A 25,101-nucleotide genomic window follows, 5' to 3' on the forward strand; every position below is an offset into this window, starting at 1 on the left:
AAATTACTTCAATGGTTCAGCTGACTCTTTTTTGTAAAAAACACTTTTTTGTAAGAAAGCACCCGATAATCTACGTCATATGTTGTTGGAATGATGATTTAAGGTACGACACGGCGCATCTAGTGTTGATCAAATTAGTAATTTAAATTGCTTTACAATAAATCGATTGATGTTTTGCGTGAACTGAGTCCGATTTACTTTGTATTAGACTTTTTAAATTTTTTGGAAGCCTAGCAAGTATACTAAAATACCTTACTTTTGTTTAATTAGTAAATTTTAAGCATGACTTAAAACCTTAATATATGACATAGGTTACCGGGTGCTTGAAAAAAGGTAATTACTTACAAAAAACAGTCAGCTAAATCGTTGTTTATTAATGTTGCAGGATAATGTCCTCACTTAGTGTTAAACGCAGAGAACGGTATGGTGCTAAACAGTTTGTATTTTCAGAAAATTAAACTTTGAGACCCGGCACATTGCGAGTCAGACACCGACACAGTAAGGAAGTGCTTTCAATATTGTTTTAATATAACGTAGACACGTTAAATGAGTGTTCAGTTTGTTTATTAACCTAATTAGGGGGTAAATACTACTTATTTAGATCCAACGTGCTTCCAAATGGTGTACGACAAGTTTTAATATGTATGTGTTTATTTTTACGATCTTCCGTGGTTTCCAACATTTATTAGTTTCCACTGTTCACTGTTTTAGCATATGAAAAACAAGGAGTATAGCTTCAGGAGAACCTAAAATTGTATTTCTAGGGATCAAAAGAATATCCGCACCGTCACGCTTCTTTATAGGACAAGCCTTTAATAGCTAATTCAGGATTGCCGGTCGATCAAATCGTAAACTACTATACAATGTTTTTAGTATTTTTTTAAGACCAGTTAACCTGATGGAACACCCAGTTGGTTGGTTCATAGCTCACACAGTAGTAACAATGGTGTAGATATAAAAAAATAGGTTGAAGACACTCTACCTAGACTCCTAGAGCATACAATGATTTGGTCAGAGAAACAAAGAACGACTTTTATTTTGTTTTTTGTTTTTTTAATTTGTAGGCCTATCTGTTAAGTTTTTAGCTAAATTAAGATGACAAAGCATATAAGTGCAAAGGGTAGCTGGGTCAGATGTAATGTTAAATTAGATGGTAAAACTGCCATTATTACCGGCGGAAACACTGGTCTTGGTTATTGGACAGCATTGGACCTTGCCAAGCGAGGTGCAAGAGTGATTTTAGCCTGTCGCAACCTTACCAAAGCAGACGAAGCAAGGAATAAGGTAAGCAACCGCATTTCCATTCTGTTGAATATTACTAACTCCATTTGGAATCGGTCAATAAGATACCACTTTATTCGGCTTGTTGTAAATAACGCTACTTTTATATTGCATAAACCTTTTAAAATTCCTTTGCTCCGATATCTGTTTTCCTGCGTTAGTCATGTCATGTTTACCGTGATGTAAATACGGATGCGCAATAAAACCAGGGATTTCTCAGTAATACTTAATCGTATTGCAATATTGGGTTCAGTCCTTTAATTATAGTCATTTTTATTGTAAAATTTTTTTTTTTTTTTTATTATTTTTATTTTTTATTTTTTTTTTATTAAGATTTTTTTATTGTATTGGGCTACTACGTTTCTTACTTATTCGATAATATGTTTCCTATCGGTACTTATAAATGGGACAAAAAATTTAATAACTTGGGATCTGGTTAAGAGTGTGTAAAAGGGTATATCTTTATGAACCTTACATACAGGATTTTTCATAAGACACATTGAGCAGGGCGGTTTTAGTTTTTTTACAACGCTGTTATAACCAGGGAGTCGAACCAGAAACGAACCGGAACTTTATGAACCGGTTTTGGGTCCATTTTGTCCAAACCGTAACCGAACCTGAACCGGGTTTTGTAAGATTTTAAGGAGCCGAACCCGAATTGAACCGAATATTTTAAAAGAACCGGAACCTTAACTGAACCCGAACCTGTAAATAAAAGCGATTCGCTCCAGCATGACGTCACAACTTCTATTTTACAGAGTCAAGTTACGCCATGTTCGAAATCTTATGAAAAATATATGAATATTGAATAAATAAAACGTTGATTTTTTAATTTTTAGATATTTCAATAATGAGTTGCTGTTTTTTTAATACGTCACGTAACTTGGATTAAATTACTTACAATTCAAAGATTATTCTATACATTTATCGACCCACATTTTGAGATTTAACGCAACTTATATTGCATGCGAACCGGGACTTTATGAACCGATTTTGAAATAGCAATGGTCGAACCGGAGCTGAACCGGAACTTTTAAATTGCTCAAAACCGAAACCGGAACTGAACCGGATTCCGAAAAAATCTTTCAACCCGAACCGAAACTGAACCGGAAAAGTCAAACGGTTCGACTCCCTGGATATAACCCTTCGAAGTTCAAGATAAGACACTTACTATCATAATATTTGCACGTCTTGCAGATCATTGCTGAATCAAAATGCACTCCAGACAAAATCGTGGTCAAGCTGATAGATTTAAAATCATTTCAATCCATTCGAGAATTTGCCGCCGATATCAACACAAACGAAACAAGACTTGACATTCTTATAAACAACGCAGGTTAGAATAAGGGCTGTGCAAACTTTGTGAATGTTAATATTTCCACACACCTGTATCGCAGGCAATTTGTTAACTTTTTTCCGCAATTTGTCGACCATTTTAAGTCTTAAACCACAGTCTCACAATTTTATTTCTATTGTTTTTCTAATTTTATTTTCTATGTTAACAATAGTTATAGAATACAGATGGTTTACGTAAGTAACCGGTGTTGCATTCTAGCTGCTCTCTAACTAACTCGATTATGAGCAAAAACTCAACTAAAAATAAAAATAAAACATTTAATTGTCCGAAAAAAATTAGTCAGTCAAGTCATTTGGGTCTAAAGATTTACGTCAAGTCAATTCGTTTAAAAACAGTAAACACTGGCGGTTGTACGTATTGTATTCATTACACGTGAAATACAATCATTTGTGCACGGGGTATCCAAAGTAAACCAGGTTAAATAATTTCATTTCTCAGTTTTCTAATACTTTACATAATATCTAATATAAGACGGTCCCTTTTTATTTGAACATATAAGAAACGTAAGTGCCATGAAAAACAGAAGTCGGTGGAAAAGCCAGCTAGAGGTAGGATTCCAACTCCAAACCTCGTCTATTACAGGGATGTAGCTCTATCAGTGTTGTAAACATGTCATTTTAAAATGGCCGAAGTCCCAGTCAAGTTATTCGTAAAATAACTTAAGTCCATGTCAAGTCTTTTCGATTAAATAACAAGTCAAGTCCCAGTCCAAGTTATCAGTTGCGCAAGTCAAGTCCCAGTCAAGTCATAATTAGAGCAAGTCAATTTTAAGTCATGTCCTTGTCAAAAAAATAAAACGTTAAACTATAGGAATTTCCAAACTCGTACGATTATGAACAATAACTGAACTTAAAATAAGAAAGAGGGGACATATAGAAAATAATTTGTTTTTTTGGGCAAAAATTTGGACAAATAGCTCAATTTTATAAAAAAGTACTTAAAATACATATTTCAACCCAAGTCATTTGTTCAAAAGACTTGAGTCAAGTCAAGTCATTTGTCCGAAAGACCTAAATCAAGTCAAGTCATTTTGTCCAAATGACCTAAGTCAATTCAAGTTATTTATAAACAGTGACTTAAGGGCACTTAAGTCATTGACTTAAGTCATTACAGCACTGAGCTCTACTATCTGAGCCAAGGCTTGGAAAAGAACAAGCTGAGCAACAACCTGAAAAAAATTCTCTACTTACTGATCTCGGTCTAGTCAAGTGCAAACTTGGCGATCCGGTATTAATAAACTGGCTCCCTTATGGTTTTCCAGTGTGATTCTCAAATGGACGATGCCAGTTAATAATCCAGTGTTGTAATGAGTTCACTTAAGTCACTGTTTCAAATGACTTGACTTAACTCGAAGCATTTTGGCAAAATGACTTGACTTGACTTGACTTAACTTATTCGGACAAATGATCTGACTTCATTTAAGTCTTTTGGGCAAATCACTTGAGTTAAAATGATAGAAATTGGCTTGGACTTAAGTTATTTTACAAGTGACTTAGCTTGGAGTTAATTCTTCTAAAATTACTTGTTTGCAACACTCTAATAACCTATTGTGCATATGTGTGTATTTAGCATCAAGTTAACTAATTCGTAACTGAGGATCCACTTTAATGAATTATAGAATTCTAGGACGATAGTCCAAACCTATATGTTTGGTTTTCAGACTTTTTAACTTTTTACAAAAGTTGCATGATTTTTTATTTTACGCTGACATGTTTGATTTGTTGAAGGAGTAATGTTGTGTCCGTTTGGGCGAACAGAAGACGGCTATGAGACGCATTTTGGTGTTAACCACCTTGGCCATTTCTTATTAACAAATTTACTCTTGGACCTACTGAAGGTAACTTATTACCAAATGGCAATATCAAATTGTTTGTGTTTTTTAACGTTCTTTTCGGGGCCTAACACATAATCGGTCAATTAGGAAAATATTACTACGGAAATGCTTGTTAAATGAAATATTTAGGAATAAATCTATAGGTTAATTAATTTTTTAGTTGATCTAATTAAAAATCGACAAAAGTTATAACCTAAGCGTTAGCTTATTTGAATAAATATTTTTTCTTTTTTAATGGCATTTCTAGAAAAGTGCGCCTAGCCGTATCGTCGTTGTCAGCTCTATTGCTTACATCCTTGCATCGATGAATTGGTCAGACCTCAATTCAACAAGATCCTACAGCAGCTCAGCTGCATATGCCCAAAGCAAGCTTGCAAATCTTCTGTTTTGTGAACATCTTTCTAAACTTTTACAAGGTTAGAATGCTAAAACTTGCTGCAAAATAGGAAAATATCTTATCTTAGATGCAAGTGCGACGCTGGCGTAAAATATAAATTTGCAAACAACGCATTAATACAAAGGTGGACAATTATTTTCGACATAGGGCCGCATGAAAATATGACCACTATTTATTTTGTCGTCTTTTTGTTTTATAATAATTAGGTCAAACAGGGTGAATCCAAAATTTTATATCCTTTTTTGAAATATGGTTAATTCTTACAATTGACCGTAAACAACAATTCTTCACGTTATCTGGCCCTTTGTGAAAAAACGTTTGGTGACCCCCGATTTAAAATATCAAAACCACAACACTCTTTACATCAGGGGTTCTTAAACTTTTTTTACCGCAGACCCCTAAAATTTTTTTTTGCTTTGCATGGACCCCGGTAGACAAGAAACGCTCCAAAATGACGTCATAAATTGACGTCACAATACAAATAGACTTCATGACTCTGTTATTTCGGTCCGAAAAATGTGAAAGTTAAATGGAGTCTAACTGTACATTCAGCGCAAAACCGTTTAATTTTGAATTAAAGTGTTTTATTTTAAAAATTAATTACTTTAAGTATACACTAGTTCTTTAATTAGGCCTTCATGGACCCCCTAATATCAGTTCACGGACCCCCAAGGAGACCATGTACCCCAGTTTAAGAACCCCTGCTTTACATGCATTGACAGCCAAATTGATGTCGCTTTTATGTTTTTAAATGTTTTTCCTTTTTTAAGGTAATTATTTTGTGAGTTGGAAATCTCTCAATTTGGTCGATACTTTGATATTTATTATGTCCTTAATATAAAGATGTTAATGATTTTGATATAAAGAGGTTAATGCACGTTACTAATTTGTGAAAGTAAACCTTATTATTTAATGCTTAATCAACTTCAACATTTTCTGAAAATACGCCAAACGCCATTGTTAACTATAGCTAGATTGGCCAGGTTTATTTATGCATTTGGTTTGTGTTTATGTTAACGTTTCAATGGCACCTTTAAAACAAAAAACTTTCCTTATTTCAACTAATTACTATGGAGTAATTCATTTAGGTAGAAAATATCGATAAACTCCAAAAGAGTAATATGTAAAACCGATGAGTTAATTATATAGTACGCGTTACATCAGTTGGAAGACGTTTTATACGTGTTCGTTTAAATAAAAATTACAGTTTGTGCATACACATACGTAATGTTCGTAAAAAACGTTTGCACTTTTTCCCAGGTACGGGTGTCACAGTAAACAGCGTTCATCCGGGCATGGTCGAAACTGATCTGATGCGTCACATAGACTCGCCGAAGGGCGATAAGTTTTGGAAAGCCATCAAGTTCTTGTCCTTACTCCCGCTGCTTAACAAATTGACGAATATCAAACAACCAGAACACGGCGCGCAGACGTCTATCTATTGCGCAATCGCGCCGGAGCTGGAAAACGTATCAGGAGGATTCTTTACGTACATTGATATGTTTTTTTTTTTATTTTGATATATGGATTTCAGAAAATCTCCTGTTTTGGTATTGTTTTTGTTTAGAAACATAAGCTCAGCACCTTTTCAGTGGTTCTTACTCTTATTTATAACATGCCCTTTGTAATTGTCCTGTGCCTTGCGACGCCCCTGATATATTCGATATCAAGTAGCTATCATACCAAAAGCAAATCTTATTTTAAAGATGGCACATCAAAGAGACAAATGACAATGCTTTTTGCAGTGACCTTTTTAAAGTGATTAATACAAAGTTATTCCAAAAACTATACTGTAGTTAAATATTATAAAAAAACTATATTTAAATATAAATATATATATCTATATCTCTCTATAAATAACAAATAAGCAATTTTTGGAGTATGTACTCGCCACTGCGCACAACGTAAATCTACATAAAGTGTGACTATTTTCCCAGTTTTTTTATTTTTATTGTTTACCAACATCTTTAAACGGTGGTAAGTGACGTTTTAATATAAGCAAACTTTGTCGTTTTTAGTGATTGTAAAAAGACGAAAATGCCTCCCGTTGGCCACACAGAAGAAGATGGTGCCACACTGTGGAAGATTAGTATGGACATGTGCAGCGGGCACCTTCCTAGCAAACTATGAGAAAATGCTTTACTAACACGCGAAATGTTGTCATTACTGACCTATCAAATGCACTTTATACTCCGTAGCTCTTTCTTGCTTTAATCGAGCAACATAGGCCTACAGATCGAGGTTTGTGCTGCATATAAGCGAAATCACTTTGTTGTTGTACGTTATATTAAAATTTTCACTGATGGCGAATTATTGTAAGCAGAAGTTTTACTGTGGTGCCTTTGTGGTTTTGTTACAGCAGTGGGTATATAGGCTACTGTTTTCTTAAATTTCGATCCCTTTTATAATAAACGCATAGTTGCACCGATTGCAAAGAAAATGTCTTTCAGAACAAATTAGACGTCAAAACTACTGCTGTCAGGCGTAAGCTACGTCGGTTTTGGTTTAGTAGTCCCCGCAACGCTTTATTGGGAGACCTCGATGACTGACGGATAGGTTGCACGGCAATTGTAGCTGGGTGATTAGGAGCACCTGTTAAATGTAGAATTTCTTCTTTACTTTCTGATGCAAATTTATTTGCATTAATATTTGGCAAATGTACATTAGTCCGTACCGGTACAAGGAAACACACAATAAAATCTATAAAGCAACCATGTCTCAACGATAACAAAATATAACACCATAGTGTGACCAAGGACACAATAAACCAAAAACGCAGTAATATCTAGGAAATAAAAAGATCTAAAATCGTCTGAATAAGACCCAAATCCGTCGCAAAAAGTCCCAAATTTATTGGAATAATACCTAAAAATGAAAAAACACCAAAAAATGCGGATAAAAGGTATGGGACGATTGACGGCTCCCTCTTTGGCATCGGCCATTTTGGTGTCGACGTTAGGGCGCTCTACAGTTGAACGCTGTTTTCGTACCGGATTTGTTCTAATTTAAAAAATAACCTATTCGTAATACAAACATGCCGGTAAAGCACGAGACTTCACACTTTCCATTAGAATTGGACAACAATTTAAGGCAGTGTTTCGCAACTTTTTTTGGCTTGCGACACCCTACAGAAATTATAAATAGTTTGCGGCACCCTTGCTCGTATATTTGTTGAGTGGTTAACTGTTAAACTGTAACGTTACAATAAACAAGATTGAAACGGCACTTTAACTGTCCAACAAGGTTGATAAAGCCTTTTTAATTATTGTTACTTTTGTGGAACACAAAAAAATGTATCAAGAAGCTCACCAATAAAGTAAAAATTGAAATCTCTAGGAATTTAAAATACCACCGGAATTTCCAACTAAAATAATTTTATTATATTTTTTATCTTGGCAAAGACAATATAATCTCCCTGATCTCGTTTAAAAAAACAATGATATGCTCAAAAGGCGTCTTATTTATAATTTATTTAACATTTCTATGACAATTTTTATTGCTCTACTTCATTTGCTTAACGTGCTTGTACTGGAATCACAGACAGAACAGGAGCTGCTTTACTTCGCGTTCGTAAAAATTTGAGAAGACTTTGTGAAGAAATCGGCCTTTTCCAGAGTCGATTTTGCGTCAAAACGTTCGCCATCCGTCTACAGAAGAGCTTGGTTCGGACTGTCATGGGTTTCAAAGTTAGCTGATAGTGAGAACCGAAAAAAAAAAAACTTTTTTGTAGCTTAATTTGTCAAAGGAATAAACGGCCAAGGTTAATCAACGGGACAGCAGTATTTTTGTACGACTTGTCGCCTCAAAAGCAAAGATGGAATCCAACGGCTGGTTTTTTGAAGGAGTCGAAAAGCTGCTTGAAGTATGGTTTACAAGGTCAGACAAGGGCAAGGGATCAGGTGACGCGAGAAGCGTTCCAAGGTGAGTTTTAATGAAACGTGAGAACTGCTTTGCCCCAATCATGTTATTGGCAAAATAACTCGGGTGTGAGACTATGCAGACTGTATTTGATCCACTAAAAACACCTCTTAAGAATTTTGAGAATACACACACCTAAATAAGTATATTGCAAACCTAACTTTTAGAAGAAGTTTGAGTTGTGGTTGGATTACGAACTTCCAGCATGCATAAAACCTTGATTGCACACCTATACTCCTGTTAATTAATTGGGTGCTCCACAACCAAAATCTTAGCAAAATGTGTCCCAAAATGCACACCAGCTATAAAGTATTGCAATTGAACCCACAAGTTGTTTTACAGACCAAACGTACACCTAAAACAATCAGATATGCACTCAAATTTCCCACATGTTACACTAGCGGGGTGTACTTTTGACCTTTGTTGCACCAAGCAACTGAATTTTTTGGGCGATACTTCACCATGAAGTCTTGAGAATATTGTATTCTCTAAAAACTATTAAACCTATTCAATACAAACGTTTTATTGTCAAGTGCTCTTTCTATCATTTTTTTAGATGCAAATGGGAAAAGATTCTTGATATTGTTCAATGCAAGATACTTGATGAAATTCATGATGATTTTCATGTTGCATATCTTCTCAGGTGACAAGGCAGCTACTTAAAAAAAAACTTTTTAATTATTTATAAATCTTAAACTAATGTTTAAACTGCACTGTTTGCAAATTGGGCACTTGTCTAGAATCCTACCACATCTTTGGCCGTGGGCCAGATTGGAAACTTTGGATACTGCGCGGGGGAGATGTTTTGCAGCTGAAAAAATGCGCGACTGAAAATAAAATTTCGACTTGAACTTGCGCGGCTCAAAATAAACCATCAGGCTACCAAAAGTTGTAAATTGCAATTTTTGGTTGGTGTGCGGGCGCAGTGCGCAGGTAAATATTTAAAAAGTTGGATAGTATATCATTTAATATGCAATATTGCTCCAAATTGCCTAATTTGACGTCACTAAACACGTGACCGTTGTCCACTGATGCGTGACCAAATCGCTGAACTTGCGTTTTTAGCGTTCGCAAGTGATTTTATATGATGCATTATAATTATATACGTCTTATAAACTAGCGTTAAAAAATGTTATGCAACTTCAGTATGCGGCCCGCCAATTTTTTGTGCTTGTTAAGTTTCATACAGAAGTTTGCGCGGCTGAAGTTTTGCGCGTTTGCTTGAGTCAGATTTGCGCAGCTGGACACATTTTCTATAAAATGCGCGGCTGTGACCGCGGCTGAAAGTGCTACTGCAGGCCAAACTTTCCCACCTGGGCCGTGGGTTTATATTGCTAACAATATTCGGGTTGGGGTGAGAGTACGTGTTTGGGTTTGGGTGGGTCAAGTATTAGTATTATATTTATTCTTGCATATTTATTCCTTCCTTGCAATTTGAACTTTAAAAACTCGCTTTGTTAGTATTAAAATAAATGTGGTAGGATTCTAGACCAGCGCCGAAAATTGTTTTGTTTGCTATCTATTTTTTTCATGCAGTTTTACCATTTATTGCAGTGAGTCGAGCATGTTTATTTCAAGCAACAGAGTGATTCTGAAAACTTGCGGCACCACTCTTTGCCTTCAGGCTCTTCCACTCATAATTGAAGTTGTAAAGGCTGAATGTGGATTGGACGTTGTCGCTGTGAGATATTTTTTCAAGTTTTTATGATGTGTTAATTCTGTTTTTTGCCAAGTTTTGAATAGTATGGTTTTACCTCTGTGCCAATAATGCCTTACTAGACCAAGTGCAGAATAGATAATGACATACATGATTTATTAATTAATGTAAAAAAAGGTATCTAAAGGCTTGTGGCTAAAGGATAAAGAAAAATATTTATTTTAGGTTTTAACATTTTTTTGCTAAATTGCTTTTAACCAGGAATGCGGAGTCGGTTAAAAATAACAAGAGTCAGACTCTGGCCATAATAAACTAGAGTCCCGAGTTTAAAAAAAAATAAACCTGAGCCTCCATTGATTCCTGAGTCCGACTCTGAAGCCCTGCTTTTAACACTTACAAGTTTGAATAAACCCTGAATACTAACAAGTTTTGAATAAACCCTAACAAAATTGAGTAAACCCTGGCTTATAAGTGTTGTGCCACTTTTCTATGTATTTAAAATTACTTGTCGCATAAAATCATTGTGTTTCAATAACAAGGACTGCTTCTACTCACGCAAGAACTTCATGAAGCCCGATCACCAACCGCATCCACACAAAACTTTTCACGACGAGATCGCCTATCTTAACACAGTGTTGAAAGGTGAGACCAACTGATTTTTTGTGCTTTGTGCTAGTTGATTGTTATTCACTTAACTTTGACTTGGTTTTTCTGCAAAATCATTATGTCATGAACTTGATTTATTTTGCATATGTTTTTGCCAAATCCAATTCGCGGGATTAACCCAAAAATAATAACACTTGTGAATGAAAATAACCTTAGCCACAGCTTGGTAGATAATGTTTCTATGTGATATGTTTATCATCTTTGTTATTAGTGTATCTAACATTAAAAGGCGGGCTACTTTTATACATTGACCAGTGTAGGTTTTTTTTAGATAATGATGAAATAATGTCAAAAAACATGTTGGCTTTTCTACTAAACTGTAAAAATAGTTTTTGAGAAATAATATATATAGTTATGAACTTTAAAGGTGGTTTAACCCATTCATTTTGCTTGCACCACCTTAAAAAAGTTGATCACTATTCTTAGACTGGTGAAGAATGAGATTTAATGGTGAATTTTGTGCCACTGCTTGTACCATAACATATGCTTTTTTTGGTTTTGTCCTTTCTTATAGGCAAGCATGTGAAAGAAAATCAAAGAAACGGCCATAACTCTGTCACAGGTAGATGAAGCACACTTTTTTTTATTTCTTCCTATAAATATGTAGTTGGTTATTACTAGGGTGATTATTTTTTATAAAAATGCCAAAGAAAAAGAAGTTAGAGCTTGAACCTAATGTGACAATTTAGTTTTTTTTCTAATTTGACTATAGTTTTTTTTTTTTTTGTAAATGCTTTTTGTGCATTCTTCATCGCTTTTGATTTGAATATAGTTGGACAACTTTTGACTTTAAGTGTAATTTTTTGCAAAATTGACCTGTCAAAAAATAATCGCCCTAGTTATTACATTATTTTGTGCGTAAATGCTTGTTGTCTCATTGTTGTAATTCCTATTTTAGTCCAGTTTTGTTTGTATTTTGTTCAAGCTTCGTAGCACGTTCTTACACTTTGTTTTGCGGCTTACTAACTATGATTAAAAAACAACATAAAATGCTTAAGCCTTTCGTTGAAACATTTTTAGTACTTTTACGGTACTCTTTTCAGCTCATATATTTTTACATTGGTCTTTTACACTGTTTATTCAATCCTAAATTGGTATGTCAATCAGACTTGACATTGAGCAATCGGCTCAAGTGCAATGCGTTCCGGGCGACTGTCGCCTTGAGCAACATTCGTCGGCGTTATCATACTTTCATTTGTTTCCTGTGTAATTTATCATTAACTATACAACGACTGAAGGACCCTATTGCTAAATGCCTTGCTATACACCTTCCTAAACATAAAAAAACTATTAAAGAAGAGCAACACTAAAACGTCTGAAGCGCGCAATAGCCCGGTAAATTGTAGAGGCCGGTAATTAGAACTACGTTAGAAGGCAGGTTAAATCAGTGGCGGAAAACTGAGGTATAGGACTTAAATTCGCAGATGGCCTGCCGACGTTTTAGGCGAGTGATGATTGGTAGGCAGTTTACAATTTAACTAGTGCAAATTTTAAATCCGTGTAAACCCTGTTAAGTATAATATCACAATGCCCGAAAAGCTTTACCAACCTGTATTTCCCTCTGTGACACGCAAGTGCAATCCATATTTTAACTCGCGTAATGTTTAGTATATTAAAAGACAAACAACCCACGCCATTTAAACGTTCAACTATGGTGGCAACTGGAAAGTAATTTTTTACTTCAACAAAATTTTGCAAGGAACGCGACAATATTTTTGTCGCCTTTAATCCCAGAGTTTTTGCACAAATTGCGGCGAATTTATTTAAAGGAAGTTCGCTTGAAACCAGGGCTTGGGAGCCGGAGCTGGAGCCCGAAGCTAAGCATTTTCTCTCAAGCCAGAGCCGGAGCCATTTTTATTATTTTTGTGGAGCCGGAGCCCTTTTTATTATTTTTGTGGAGCTAGAGCCTTTTTCAATTTGTGGTGCTAAAGCTAAGAAATTATATTTTGTTCCATCTCCAACGTTAGTTAGCCAAAAGCAATTTTTCAAACTTTCCATTGAATAAGTGACTGGTGGCACCGGAGCTGGAGCCGGAGTCATTGGGTGTGTGTTTGATGGCTCCGCAGCCGGAACCAAAGGATTGAGTTTTACGACTCCAGAGCTGGAGCCGGAGCCATTTAATATATGCCTGATGGCTCCGGAGCTGGAGCCAGAGCTAATGCTATTTTATGGTGGCTCCCCAACCCTGCTTGAAACCTGCTTGTCGGGTTTTTGTAAAACGCTAAGTTTTTCTGACTGGAACGTGTTGAAATATTTAAAAAAATTTGCCACGTACTGCGGATGCCCAATTTTGACATTTTATTCCGATACCGATACTCGATATTTTGGACAAAAAGTATCGTGATACGATACCAAATGACGTCATTACTATGCGTATACAAGAAGAATTGATAGATTAAAAAGTTCAATTTTTTCCCCAAAATTGATTAGCGTTATCTAGGAGGTTTTGTTATCTCCTGCTGTTAACCAACATTTTTGTTAATAAACTTACCTTTAAGCTAGACTAGCTGCGTTTGTTTCCAAACCATAGCTAAAATTCCTATATCAAAAAGTTGTTGAATCAGCACTACCACCATGTAGTGTCGGACGATTATCTATACTGCAAACTTTGTATCAGGTATCCGAGATGCGATATTATCCGACAACCCTACCACGTAGCTGGCTTTATCTAAACCATGGGCTCTTTAACTTTTTTTACCGTGGTCCCCTAAAGCATTTTTTTGCTAAAATAAATTATTCAGAGACGACGTAAAAATTTACGTCACAATACAAATTAACTTAAGAAATCCGCTGTTTTTGGTCCAAAAAGAATGTGAAAGTGAAATAGATTCTGAATACATTCAATGCAAAAATGTTTTTTTTTTATTTAAACTCTTTTCTTTGAGAATTACTTTTTAAATATACACTAATCATTGAATAAGGCTTCATGGACCACCTAAAACGAGTCCGCGTACCCAAAGTAGTCTATGGACCCCAGTTCAAGAACCCCTGGTCTAAAGGAAAAACTTCTTCTCGATTTTAAGCCTAAGCATAAGATCCTTTTCCCTTTTCCAGACAGCGCTTCATACTGTCTCGGCCGCATGGACGGCGACTGTTGGTTCCTCTACACACTGAACCACGCCGGCAACACTTCGCTCATTGGCGTACCCGAACCAGACCAGACCCTGGAGATTCTGATGACAGACCTGGACCGCGAAGTCATGGACCAGTTCGTACTTTACGATCAAAACGGAGAGAAACTGAAAGACGAACACGCCACTAAGGTATGCGTCCCAAGGTCGAACGTCGTTTTTTGTAGATAACTCGGATAATGATGTTTCGACTCGTTATTTTGTACGTCAATCGCCAAGACCGTTCAATCACTGTAGACCCCCGCAAAAAAACAATAACAGGTCTGAAAAAACAGTGTTTTTCTCAAACAAAACTACGTGTGAACTGTGTATTCTTCCTACTGCTACTTTCTTCGTTGTGTTTCACTTATTAGACAAAAAAACGAACAAACCTTTTTAAAAGTCACCATTTGGGGGTACATGGTGTCCCCCAAATTAACAAGTCTTAACTTAAATATATCTTGGAAAACTCTGCGGAGTTAAACGTGTAAAAAAATAGGGTTCTTGGACTTGGCCGTGTCACTGTTTTGCTCAGTTTCAAAAAATAATAACAGCAAGTTACAGTACAAATGCACAATATGCTTCTATTTTAAAATCGGTGCGGTAGTTTCATGAGCAAACCAAAAAATAGTTTTTACTTTGTTAAAGGCCGAACCAAAACGGAAAAACATATCAAAGCGAGTAAGTACAGCATTTAACCTAAACTCCGATTTACGGATTTATTTTTATTGAGTCGCTGAAAAGATTAAGGCTGGTGTATTTTTTAAAAGGTTCGCAATCATTGACCTAAATGACAGAGTTCCAACAGATTTTTCTCTTAAGAATATTTCAAGGTTCTTAACCTTAACCGAAAGCGTCAGCGAGACGTGAAAAGCCTATGCAACAAGTTAATGTGAAAATGAAAATTGTGCGCCAGGAAATAACTGTTCGCTTTCCGTCTGATCAAGCAGTTATGAAAAATGTTAATGCCGCAATAGTTGCTTACTTTAGCAATCGTTTCGTACAGTCAGTTGCTGTTTGTGTGAACGAAACGTGCAACAATGCTGGGAGCCGTTTGTCAGTTTCCGTTTTAACGTTTTGCGACTGAAAAACCTGGGTTTTAGTTGAGGGGTTGTATTTGACTCCCAAGTTTTGTATATTTGAACAACTCTGTTACTATGCTTTTACTTCGTATTTAGCCATTTGTTGTGCTATTTATTAAAGCAGTGTCTTTCAACGTATAGTGACACTTTGTTTCGGATAAAATTTTGCTTCTTGCTAAAAGTCACTTAAATTTCTGTTGCACATTTTCTGGAAATCGATTTACATACGACAATTAATATTACTACGACAACATTGTTCCCTAAAAGTACAACACGTATATGCGTGACCTAACACGCGCATCGCAATCATGCTGTCCAAAGCAATAAAGGATTTAAATTCGTGCGACCAGCAATACTTAGAAGCAGTGTTATAAACAAGTCATTTTAAAATCTCACGAGTCCAAGTCCAGTCATTCTGAAATAATTAAAGTCCAAGTCGAGTCGTTTTAAAAAATCACAAGTCAACTCCCAGTCAAGTCATTATTAGAACAAGTTAAATCACAGGTACAGAAATAAAAAGATAAACCACTAAAATTGGTAAACTCGTCCGATGTATGGGCAATACCTGGAAACCAAAATATAACCACATAAACAATATGCAATAATCTGATCGTTTAACCCGCAAAACTTGAGATAAATAGCTTAATTTTGTAATAATGAAAACACTTAGTTTCCACTCCAGTCACTTGATTCAATGACTTAAGTCCAAGTCATTTTACGAAAACGATTTTGGCAGGTCAAGTCGTTTGAAAACAGTAACTCAAGTGTAATTCTAATATTGCGTCGTATGGTACCTTACCTACGGAATAGACAAAGAAGTTTCACCCCTACCGTAATATAACATGCCGTTTTAAAATCCATTTTATTGCGTTTGTTTAGGTTTCAGGAATTGAGGATATCATTCCCAACTCAAAGATAAGCGCCAAGTTGTTCGATCCTTGCGGTTATTCCATGAACGGACTTTTGCCAAAGGTAAAAATTGGACACGCAAGTATTCCGCCTGGTTGGTTATCTAAACTGTTCAGTCTGCGGCCCCTTTTACAAAATAGCTGTGGAGTATACTGTGTTTTATAAAAAAGTTTAAAATTTGCATGTCAAATGTCAGAATTTACGCTATATATAAAATATTTCACCGAAATCAATGGCGGACTTACCGAATCTATCGTTCAATGATGCAAGCAGGGCAGGCTAGAAAAACAACTATCCTGCAGTGAGGTTCTAACATACCGGGACCGTCGCTCTAACAACTGAGCTACACAGGCTCAGAGAGGAACGAGTCGAGAAACAACCATACGCCAATGCTTCCAACATTCTGGTAGTGCAAGTAGCTTCACATTGTATATAAAATTAATACTATGTAAAAAAAAGATTACTTCGCGATCCGTACAACTCAGCACTCCACCCTTATTTGGAAAGCCCTGCTCTCGTTCGCATTGCTATGATGTGTCATGTCATTTATTAGGTTTGCATTTGTTGTTAACGTGGGCTAACGAAGTCATTAAAAACGCTGTATTTCGTAAAAAGGTTATAATGAAATTTACCGGAAACAGGTTTGGATCGTATTCAGTTAAAAGTTTGCTTTGCTTTCATTACACAGCAAATGGAGCGTGGCATCGGTGGCAACGACTTTTTTTCACGATCAGTCGATCATGTCACAAAATGTTGGTTCATTTCACAAAAAAACGAAAACTTAACCGCTCATGGTTGAAAAAAATGCGTTCGCGATTTCGGAAATCAGCAATACGCGGGGACGCCTTCCGTTAACAGTCGTGGAACCCTTTTCTGGTTACTGCCTGCAAAACGGTTTGAAGTTGCGTGCCAAAAAAACTCTTAATAAATCAAAATAAAACCCTTGTGTCGCCCCGTTCCCCGTCAATTTTTCTCGTCGAAATCGATTTAGGTCAGACCGAGCTTTCCTATTTTCTCACACTATGCATTGTTTTTTTACGACAATCCACTGCGCTTTTGATCAATTCTGTGGTTAGGTCAGCTTAAAAAAGTATAAATTTTTACTTAAATTGGTTTAATTCAAGTCGAATAGTTAACAAAAATGTGACAGGTGTAACAAAAATACAGGGTTTAAATTAGTGTAAGATGTATGGAAGAATGTTGCAAAAGTACGGTTGCTGCTCACTTACTAGTTATCATAGACTCCGTAAGTTATCATAGACTCCGTAAAAGGTGCGAGGATCTTTGTGTACATTATAAACCGCGCAAAAACACACTTTCCGACAATGCCACGTTGTCAATGGTTCGTTCAGTTTATTCTGGCAATGTTAAAGACATATACCCACGCTCTTTTTGAAACATATTGGTGTACAATCCAATAGCTACAGCATCCAGCAGTGTTAGTCAATAACTTCACTTAAGCGAACTCAGCCGTTTGGTGGAGTAAATTATCTTTGTACAAACGAATTAACTTGAACTTTATTGTCAAATTGAGTTTCACAATAAAATTATATGTGGTTTTGTAAAATAAAAGGGGATTTAAGTCACTTTTTGGCGTGAAACAGTTTTTCTGCTATGTGTTTTGTGTTGGCGGTCTCTACGTAAACCAGGGGTGTCCAACTCAAACATGCCGACGTGCCAATTTTTATCATAACTTCTTTCCGTGCCAAAGTTTGGCAATTATTTTTTTTCTTATACGGTATTAAAGCGCTTCTATCCAAAAAAGTATAATGTTATAATATCAGAAGTGTTTTCGTACTTCTTGGGTTGTTTTGTATTGTGAATAAACAATGACAATTGGTTGTATAACAAATTTAGCTTTTTTGACAATTGACTGTATTTTTGGGGTGCTCTTGTGCCATTTTTTATTAGGTCGCGTGCCTCATGTTGGACACCCCTGACGTAAACTAATGGAGTGTCAATGAGTCCATTTTTAGGTTAAATTGTTGTTGCAGTTTAATGCTAAATACAAATTACTTTACTTGAGCTTTACTTAATTTACAAAAGACTTTAATGGGATTTAAGTTATTTGACGAATGACTTAGACTGGAGACTAGTGTCATTTTAAAAAGACTTGTTTATTTAGAATTGTCACACGAATTTAACAACTTTATTGCTGTTGATTGTTAAGAATAACTTTACTTGAACTCAAGCAATAACTTAAATGGAACTTTAAGTATAAATATAACTTAAATGGAGCGTTTCAAAATGACTTGTTTTGGCAATACTGGATTCCGGCATAGAGTACGTTCGACATACGAAACACACACACAAACAAACCGACATCACGATACGTGTACGGTAGTTTGGCTTTAGCAAATCGCTTGTAATGTTGTGACGCGGTTTGTATATGGTGTTTATTCTACAACAGCTTCCGTTTTGCTGACTAGCTTAGCGTCCGAATGTTGTCGTGTATAGTTGGATACTCATGTTTTGTTGTTGTGGTTCGTTAAACCTATTTTACCCAACTGATTCCCGGCAATGATTCGACTAAGATGGTGCACACAAGCCTTGTCGTCTTTTTGTTGTTTGTAGAATGAGAAATTTATTTTGAATAAAAAGTTTGTGTACACTATGTGCACGGATCTGTAAGATGGCTTGAAAATGAACTGCAAAGTCAAAATAGTCTAGTTTCGTATCAAAACGGTGTTTTAGCTAACATGGTAAAATATTTTTTCTATTTTGAATTTTCTGATGGGACCTTTAAATGCATTTTTTGTCACTTTTATGTCCTTATTTAATTACATAAAACGAGAACTGCCAAATCTGGGCTACAAATAACTTTAATCAATACAGAAAAGGCAAAGGTTTGTCACTTCAATGCTTTATAGTTTACCTATATGGCTACAAACTTGTTTCAATTAGGATTATGAAAAACTCAAGTCGAACATTTTTTGTAGAATCGTAATTTAGATCAGAACCAAAATAAAACACACGAGACACATTCGTCTAATTAAAAAATTCAATTCATTCTATATTTTTATCACAAGTAAGCTAAAAAGTCAATATATAATAACTTAAGACTTGTTTAAAAACAGCATGCTAATTTTCTGTTTTCACAAACGTTCGGCATGCGCGTTTTTCTGTAAACAAAAATTGGCAAGGAAACAATAAATATTTAAAAACCCTAGTAAAACCACGATCAGACATTTTTTAATGGAATATATATGTATATTTATATATAGATTAATTCAAATTAAGGAACTGGCGACGCCAGTATAGCCGAAATATATTTTCCTTTAAAAAATGTCTGATCCTGGTTTTACTCTAGTTTTTTAACTTTTGAGTTTTATTGTTAATATACGCGTCAGCGGTGATCGACAAGCAGAAATCTGCTGCCAATGGTTTTGGATTCCATAAAGATACGCCCTTTTATACATATATATATAGTTTATATAAAAATTAATGCTCCAACTATAGCTAATCAATGCCCCAACTATAAAAACTCAGACTGATAACAATTGCACCCCGCCTTTTATTAAGTCATGCTTGAATTACTTCTCTGTCACATTAACTGAAGATGATCTAAACTCGTAGTATCGAAACGTCGTGATCAAAATGATGTCAATCTACTTGACCTTTTTGGCTGTAAAATTCATATCAAATTATATATATATATATAGTTGGATATTGGCAAAGAAATAACCGACACCCCTTTTTATGCGGAAAGGACCAGTACTGGACGATCCACGTAACCCCAGAGAAGGAGTTTTCCTACGTCAGTTTCGAAACCAACTTCTCGGCGAAGAGCTACGCTGCGATTATCGACAAAGTACTGGAGGTTTTTCGCCCTGGAAGGTTCACCATGACACTCTTCGCTAATAACGTACGTGGGTTTTAAAGGCAAGGCCTATTAGCAGGGCTACGGAGTCGATTAAAAATAACTAGATTCCTGGCTAAAAAAATGTCCTAGTCCCGATTGAGTCCGACCAAATGTGATATTTGGTTGGTCGAGTCCGGATCCGACTCTACTGCCTTTATTTCACCCATTACCCCAACTTAAATAAGGTGGATATTCAGAAATCCACTTATAGGGGTGTCATATAATTCATCCCCTCCTAAAACATGGTTGGAATTGAACAAATTACAGGTGGTGGCAACTTTGGTTGTAAAATTTAATACTGCGCAGTGCGCATGCGCACGTCGGATTAAAGGGACTCTGGTAGTTTTACGTGGTCTTCCTCGATTCCCGGGGCCCAAATTCAACTTTAGCAAAACAAAACGGCCCCGTCAAGTCCAGGGTCCGACTCCGTAGTCCTACACATAAACGGTAAAAACAATTGATTTAATTCGCTGTTGCGCAAAATCTTAACATTTCCAGTAAAATAAATTATCGCGCGTACCCCCGAAATTGCCTCGCGTACCCGACAAGTTCGAATAAAACCCCTGGCCAAAAGAACATTTTCTTTAACTTGATATCATTGTCGCCGTTTGCTTGCAATGTCGTGGAGCTGTCTTTTGTAAAAATGAATGATACACGCACATATGCGTATAACATCGGGGATATATCCCTTCTGAAGCTGCTTTTTGAATAACGATTACGGCTTGCGTATAATTAGTACACCGAAAGCCAACATAGACTCACCAAATCCGTCGATCAAAGATGCAAACAAGGCAGGCTAGAAAAACAACTAGTCTGAAGTGAGGTTCGAACTCACGACCTCCGGTCATTACCGGGACCGTCTACCAACTGAGATACACAGGCTCAGAAGGGAGCGAGCGAGTCGAGAAAAATAATATACGCCAATGCTTGCTGCAGTCTTTTCTATGAACGTTTAGCCATTGAAACCCTCATTTTTACTTGTCAAACCCGCACAGAGCTCTGTGGTGGACTGCTCCACCTGGAACAGCCTCGACGGGCCCACAGTCGAAGGTTTCAAGGCGCTGGACAAACAAACGGCAAGACTGCAGGACTACAGGCTCTACTACACCAACTACGTGAGAAAGCAGGAGGCGTTGCCGAATTCGAAAATCGAAAACGGGAGATTCTGCAACGGCGCTTCTTAGCTTATAGGTTTTGTGAATAGAGACGATTTGATTGCTTTGGTTTTGCTTACAGTTATTTTTCGATTAGTCAGTAACTCGGTTTTTGTGCAGGGATGTAATAATTTCGTTTTTCGTTTCAAATCATTCCGAATAAGCCAAGCATAATAAGTAAACGAATATTTGGCGACCCAATGCCCTACTAAACGTTTTGTAAACCATTGTGGGCACATCAGAAAAAAATCATTAAACGATTCCAATTTATTAAAATGCATCAAGTCTCCGTTGCTTCCACACTTTTCTCAAATTTTGGTGAAATACTCCGAAGTGCGAACCAATTTTAATTTATCTAGCCATGTGAGCTACTACAGTCGGCGACCCAACCAAATCAAACGCTCACCAAATTTTTGAAACACCGTTTTAAATTAATCGTGAGCTTTAGAATGTCGTAACCACACCCTAAATTTTATCTATTTATTTATTAGGTGTTTATTCAAACCCGCTTGCACATTTTCCGGTTTCCTGCCTTAAAGAGATTTCGTTTTTTCGCAACCCTTGAAAAAGGTAAAAACAAAAACAACGATACAAAATACCGATTGCATATATTATTTTACGGGTGTACTTCATATTCCTACAAAGAACAAAATATAAAGCGCATTTTTTTCGCTTTCGAAGACGATTTCGTGTTGTATATACCACACTTATAGTAGCTGTAGATTTTCTCTTGGTTGCTTGTTGTTATAGGCCATGGAAAATGATATATCGATCTAATTGCGGTTTCAAGCGTACCATATCGGCCATACTAGTAAAATAAAGACATAAAGGTTGACAAAAAGGTGCAACGCATGCTTAGCGGTTTAAAAGTAAACATTGTTGATGCGGTAACAATATATCGATTGTTTTTGTCATGATATCGAGTTGAGATCGCTTTAAAATGGAAGTCCACTGAAAGTGACTTGCGTTCAAAACGACATCGTAAAACTATTTCGTTTTTTCCCCATATATGTGTAATATTCTTTAGTGCAACCGAATTGCAGCTTGACAGAAAGGCATATAGGTATACAGTCATGAATGTTAGGCAGTGAAAACAAGGCGCAAACCACAGTGGAACGTTAACTATCGTGTTCTGTTATTCGCGCATTCCCTTGTCGCCTAGTTTGTTTAGTTTTTATTGTTTGAATTTTGATTGGCTGACTTTGGATGTATAATTATACCTTTCTGTCAAACTACAAGTTAATTGCCCTGGTGAAGACCCTTACAGATAATCAAAACGTCGCCGCTTACAGTAAAAATATGTGTCAAAAGAACCATTTGCACGCGGTTTCCTGTATATAGAAGTTTGTTACAAATGCTTCGGTAGCCCCAAAAAACTGTTAAATACCTAAAAGCCCATGATTTAGCGGCCGATAAAAAAGCGTTATAAGTGGTGTTATGATGTCCGCTTGTCTGTTTTTTCTCTTCGTAGTTTGCCAATGTCTTTTTCCCACCCTATTTCGAAGTGTCTGCCAATTTTTTTAATGCTTGGTGAACGCATTATCTGCTGTTCAAATCGTGAATTCGAGATCTGATGTTTTAGGCTGATTGACGTCTGTCTGTTTTTTTATTTTTGCGTTCGAGGACATACAGAACAAATTTACAAATTTTTGCACACTAACCTTTACGTTATTCGAAAATCTTCGACCTTGGCGAGATTTTATTTGCAACTATTTTTTTAAAGGATTTTTGCCGCTTTTATTAATTTTCAATTTACGCTTAGTAAAACCCGTGTTTTATTCGGGTAACGTCAACATCTCCATTCGAAATCCGCACGCGCATTTGCCAAACTGATTAATGCGCCGTATTTAAAAGCCTTGATAAAACATGGCACTAGTAAAATATAAATTCCGATTTGTCGTTGCTGGTTCAATATTATACTATTTCATATTTAAAATCTATTCGTTTAGCACAAGGAGTGTCTACCATTTAGAAAACTACTGTTGAGTGTATTACTATTTATGACCGGTTTTATTTGAAAACACACACACGTTCGTTTAAAATGTTTGTTTTTGTTGTTGGAAGTATGCCGTGAAAATTGTGTTTTGCTTTGATTCGCTTGTTGCAGCTCCATTACACAAAAGCTCCAACTGGATTTGTTTTTTTTTAGAAGTCAAAGTCCCAGTCAAGTCATTCGTAATAAGAGGACTTAAGTCCAAAGTCCAAGTCGAGTCATGTGTAAAATAACTCCCAATCCAGTCTTTTTCAATAAATCGCAAATCAAAGTCCAGTCTTTCGTAATAAGAGGACTTTTAAGTCCAAGTTGAGTCATTTGAAAAATAACTTAAGTCCTAGTCTAGTCTAGTCTTTTTCAATAAATCACAAGTCCATTCCCAGTCAAGTTTTAACTATAGCAAGTCAATTCCAAATTAAGTCCCTGTCATAAAAAGTAAACGTTAAACTACTAAATTGTTAACCTAGCTCGATTACGAACAGTACCGTGTTTCAGGTGCGACACCACACTTTGCAACGGCAATGTTGCAAAAACTTCGATTCGCGCAAATAAGTTCGTGTCCCCCTGTTGCTAGCCGATTATCGTATATAAAATGTGTATGAAAAATAGTTGGAAAGGGTGGTAACCTTTATCGTTTTTCTAAAAGTTCAAACTGTAATTTGAATAGGGCTATTACACCTTCGACAATATTTGTATTTCTAAAAGACAGAAAATATGCAATTGTACCTACGGGATTTTGTGCTAAAAAATATCAAAAAAAAACAGGAAAAAAATGAAACAAATTATTTTTGCGTTTTAATGTTAATGCAAAAAAGCAGAGTTCGTACAGGTGTAGGAAGGTACCTAACCCAATTGCACAACTTGAATCGCATGTGCACAACTTACCCAGGTGTCCAACCGATGAGTACAACTACCATATTGTCCTGACTAAACATAGCCAAAATCGGTCGTAAAAAGGAGCAATTATACTGCAGTTCAAAAACCGAGAAACTATTAAAAATTAATAGCGAAACTCGCAAATTGAAAAACCCTAAACTATTTGTTCAGTTGCTTAACTACACAGGTGTAAATTTAATGTAAAGCATATGACATCATTAAAACATAATGAACACAAAAAAAACATTAAAATCACTGCAAAGAGTTACATGTTGAAGTAGAGCTGGTGCCACCCTAAAAATTGCTACAAGTCCGAGGGTCTTTGGCGGTGAGTGATTCAATCGCGCACAGTAAATAACAAATAATATGGGCTTTAGTGAATTTATAATTGATTGTTATTCTTTATGCGAATTTATGTTTAAAAGCTCCCATATGATGCTCAAAATATCAAATCGCCAAGCATTGCCCTATACCCTATACAACTAAGAGCGTTGCAAACTTTTGCAAAGCAACCCAGTGTGGTCTACCTACAATGTTACTGCGAGGGTAAAAAATATTGACTGTTTTAGACCAGTGGTTCCCCATCGGGTTGTTATTTCTAATGCTGAAGTGTGCCGAGAGATATTTGAAAATCTTTATGAATAAGATTTTTGCTTAAATGGTAAGCCTATAACAACTCTTTGTGTACGGTTAAAATGTTATAAATTAGATTAAATTTCCTACACTGAGTACAGTTGATGTATGTTGTTTCATGGTTCCGTTTGTTGCGACATTATAGTGAATTAACAAAAATTTTTGTAGGGTTCCGCAATCTATTTATTATTACTGAAAGGTGTCGCTAGCCGTAAAATATTGGGAACCACTAGTTTGGACTATCAACATTACTTGCTCTGAGTAACTTGCATCGTAGTGGGTGAACAACGGACAGGAAAAGAGGCGGGCAATGCTAATCTCAAAATATTGCAGTGTAAAGCTCCCATGTATACGGTATAGGTGTGCAGGTTA

At 36.1% G+C, this 25,101-nt stretch overlaps 2 protein-coding genes across 3 annotated transcripts; both read left to right on the forward strand.

Annotated features, from left to right (window-relative positions):
• The first annotated feature begins 1,095 nt into the window (after positions 1 to 1,095).
• On the forward strand, positions 1,096 to 6,999 carry LOC146137560 (retinol dehydrogenase 14-like). The gene is made up of 6 exons (XM_083394383.1): positions 1,096 to 1,284; positions 2,479 to 2,617; positions 4,366 to 4,475; positions 4,720 to 4,888; positions 6,130 to 6,358; positions 6,888 to 6,999. The coding sequence occupies exons 1-6, from the start codon at positions 1,096 to 1,098 to the stop codon at positions 6,997 to 6,999; spliced, it is 948 nt and encodes a 315-aa protein (XP_083250509.1).
• Positions 7,000 to 8,410: 1,411 nt separating this feature from the next.
• On the forward strand, positions 8,411 to 23,299 carry LOC146137561 (S-adenosylmethionine decarboxylase proenzyme-like). Of its 2 annotated transcripts, XM_083394872.1 has the most exons (9): positions 8,411 to 8,790; positions 9,344 to 9,430; positions 10,342 to 10,468; positions 10,984 to 11,086; positions 11,625 to 11,672; positions 14,165 to 14,373; positions 16,182 to 16,274; positions 19,921 to 20,076; positions 21,069 to 23,299. In XM_083394872.1, exons 1-9 carry the CDS (start codon positions 8,684 to 8,686, stop codon positions 21,255 to 21,257), a joined length of 1,119 nt encoding a protein of 372 aa, XP_083250998.1. In that variant the 5' UTR covers positions 8,411 to 8,683; the 3' UTR covers positions 21,258 to 23,299. The 2 variants fall into 2 exon arrangements, with proteins under 2 accessions (XP_083250998.1, XP_083250999.1); XM_083394873.1 differs by lacking the exon at positions 11,625 to 11,672.
• Positions 23,300 to 25,101: the final 1,802 nt, after the last annotated feature.

Source organism: Ascidiella aspersa, chromosome 7 (genome assembly GCF_963924565.1).
Source record: "Ascidiella aspersa chromosome 7, kaAscAspe10.2, whole genome shotgun sequence".
NCBI lineage: Eukaryota > Metazoa > Chordata > Ascidiacea > Phlebobranchia > Ascidiidae > Ascidiella > Ascidiella aspersa.

What these genes read in the sequence shown, in the direction of transcription:
- LOC146137560 (XM_083394383.1), top strand. Translation starts at nt 1,096, where the DNA reads ATGACAAAGCATATAAGTGCAAAGGGTAGCTGGGTCAGATGTAATGTT. An exon ending in CAGACGAAGCAAGGAATAAG is followed by an intron (nt 1,285 to 2,478) that starts GTAAGCAACCGC and finishes CACGTCTTGCAG; the next exon opens with ATCATTGCTGAATCAAAATG. An exon ending in TCTTTCTAAACTTTTACAAG is followed by an intron (nt 4,889 to 6,129) that starts GTTAGAATGCTA and finishes ACTTTTTCCCAG; the next exon opens with GTACGGGTGTCACAGTAAAC.
- LOC146137561 (XM_083394872.1), top strand. Translation starts at nt 8,684, where the DNA reads ATGGAATCCAACGGCTGGTTTTTTGAAGGAGTCGAAAAGCTGCTTGAA. An exon ending in CATGTTGCATATCTTCTCAG is followed by an intron (nt 9,431 to 10,341) that starts GTGACAAGGCAG and finishes CATTTATTGCAG; the next exon opens with TGAGTCGAGCATGTTTATTT. An exon ending in TCTTAACACAGTGTTGAAAG is followed by an intron (nt 11,087 to 11,624) that starts GTGAGACCAACT and finishes CCTTTCTTATAG; the next exon opens with GCAAGCATGTGAAAGAAAAT.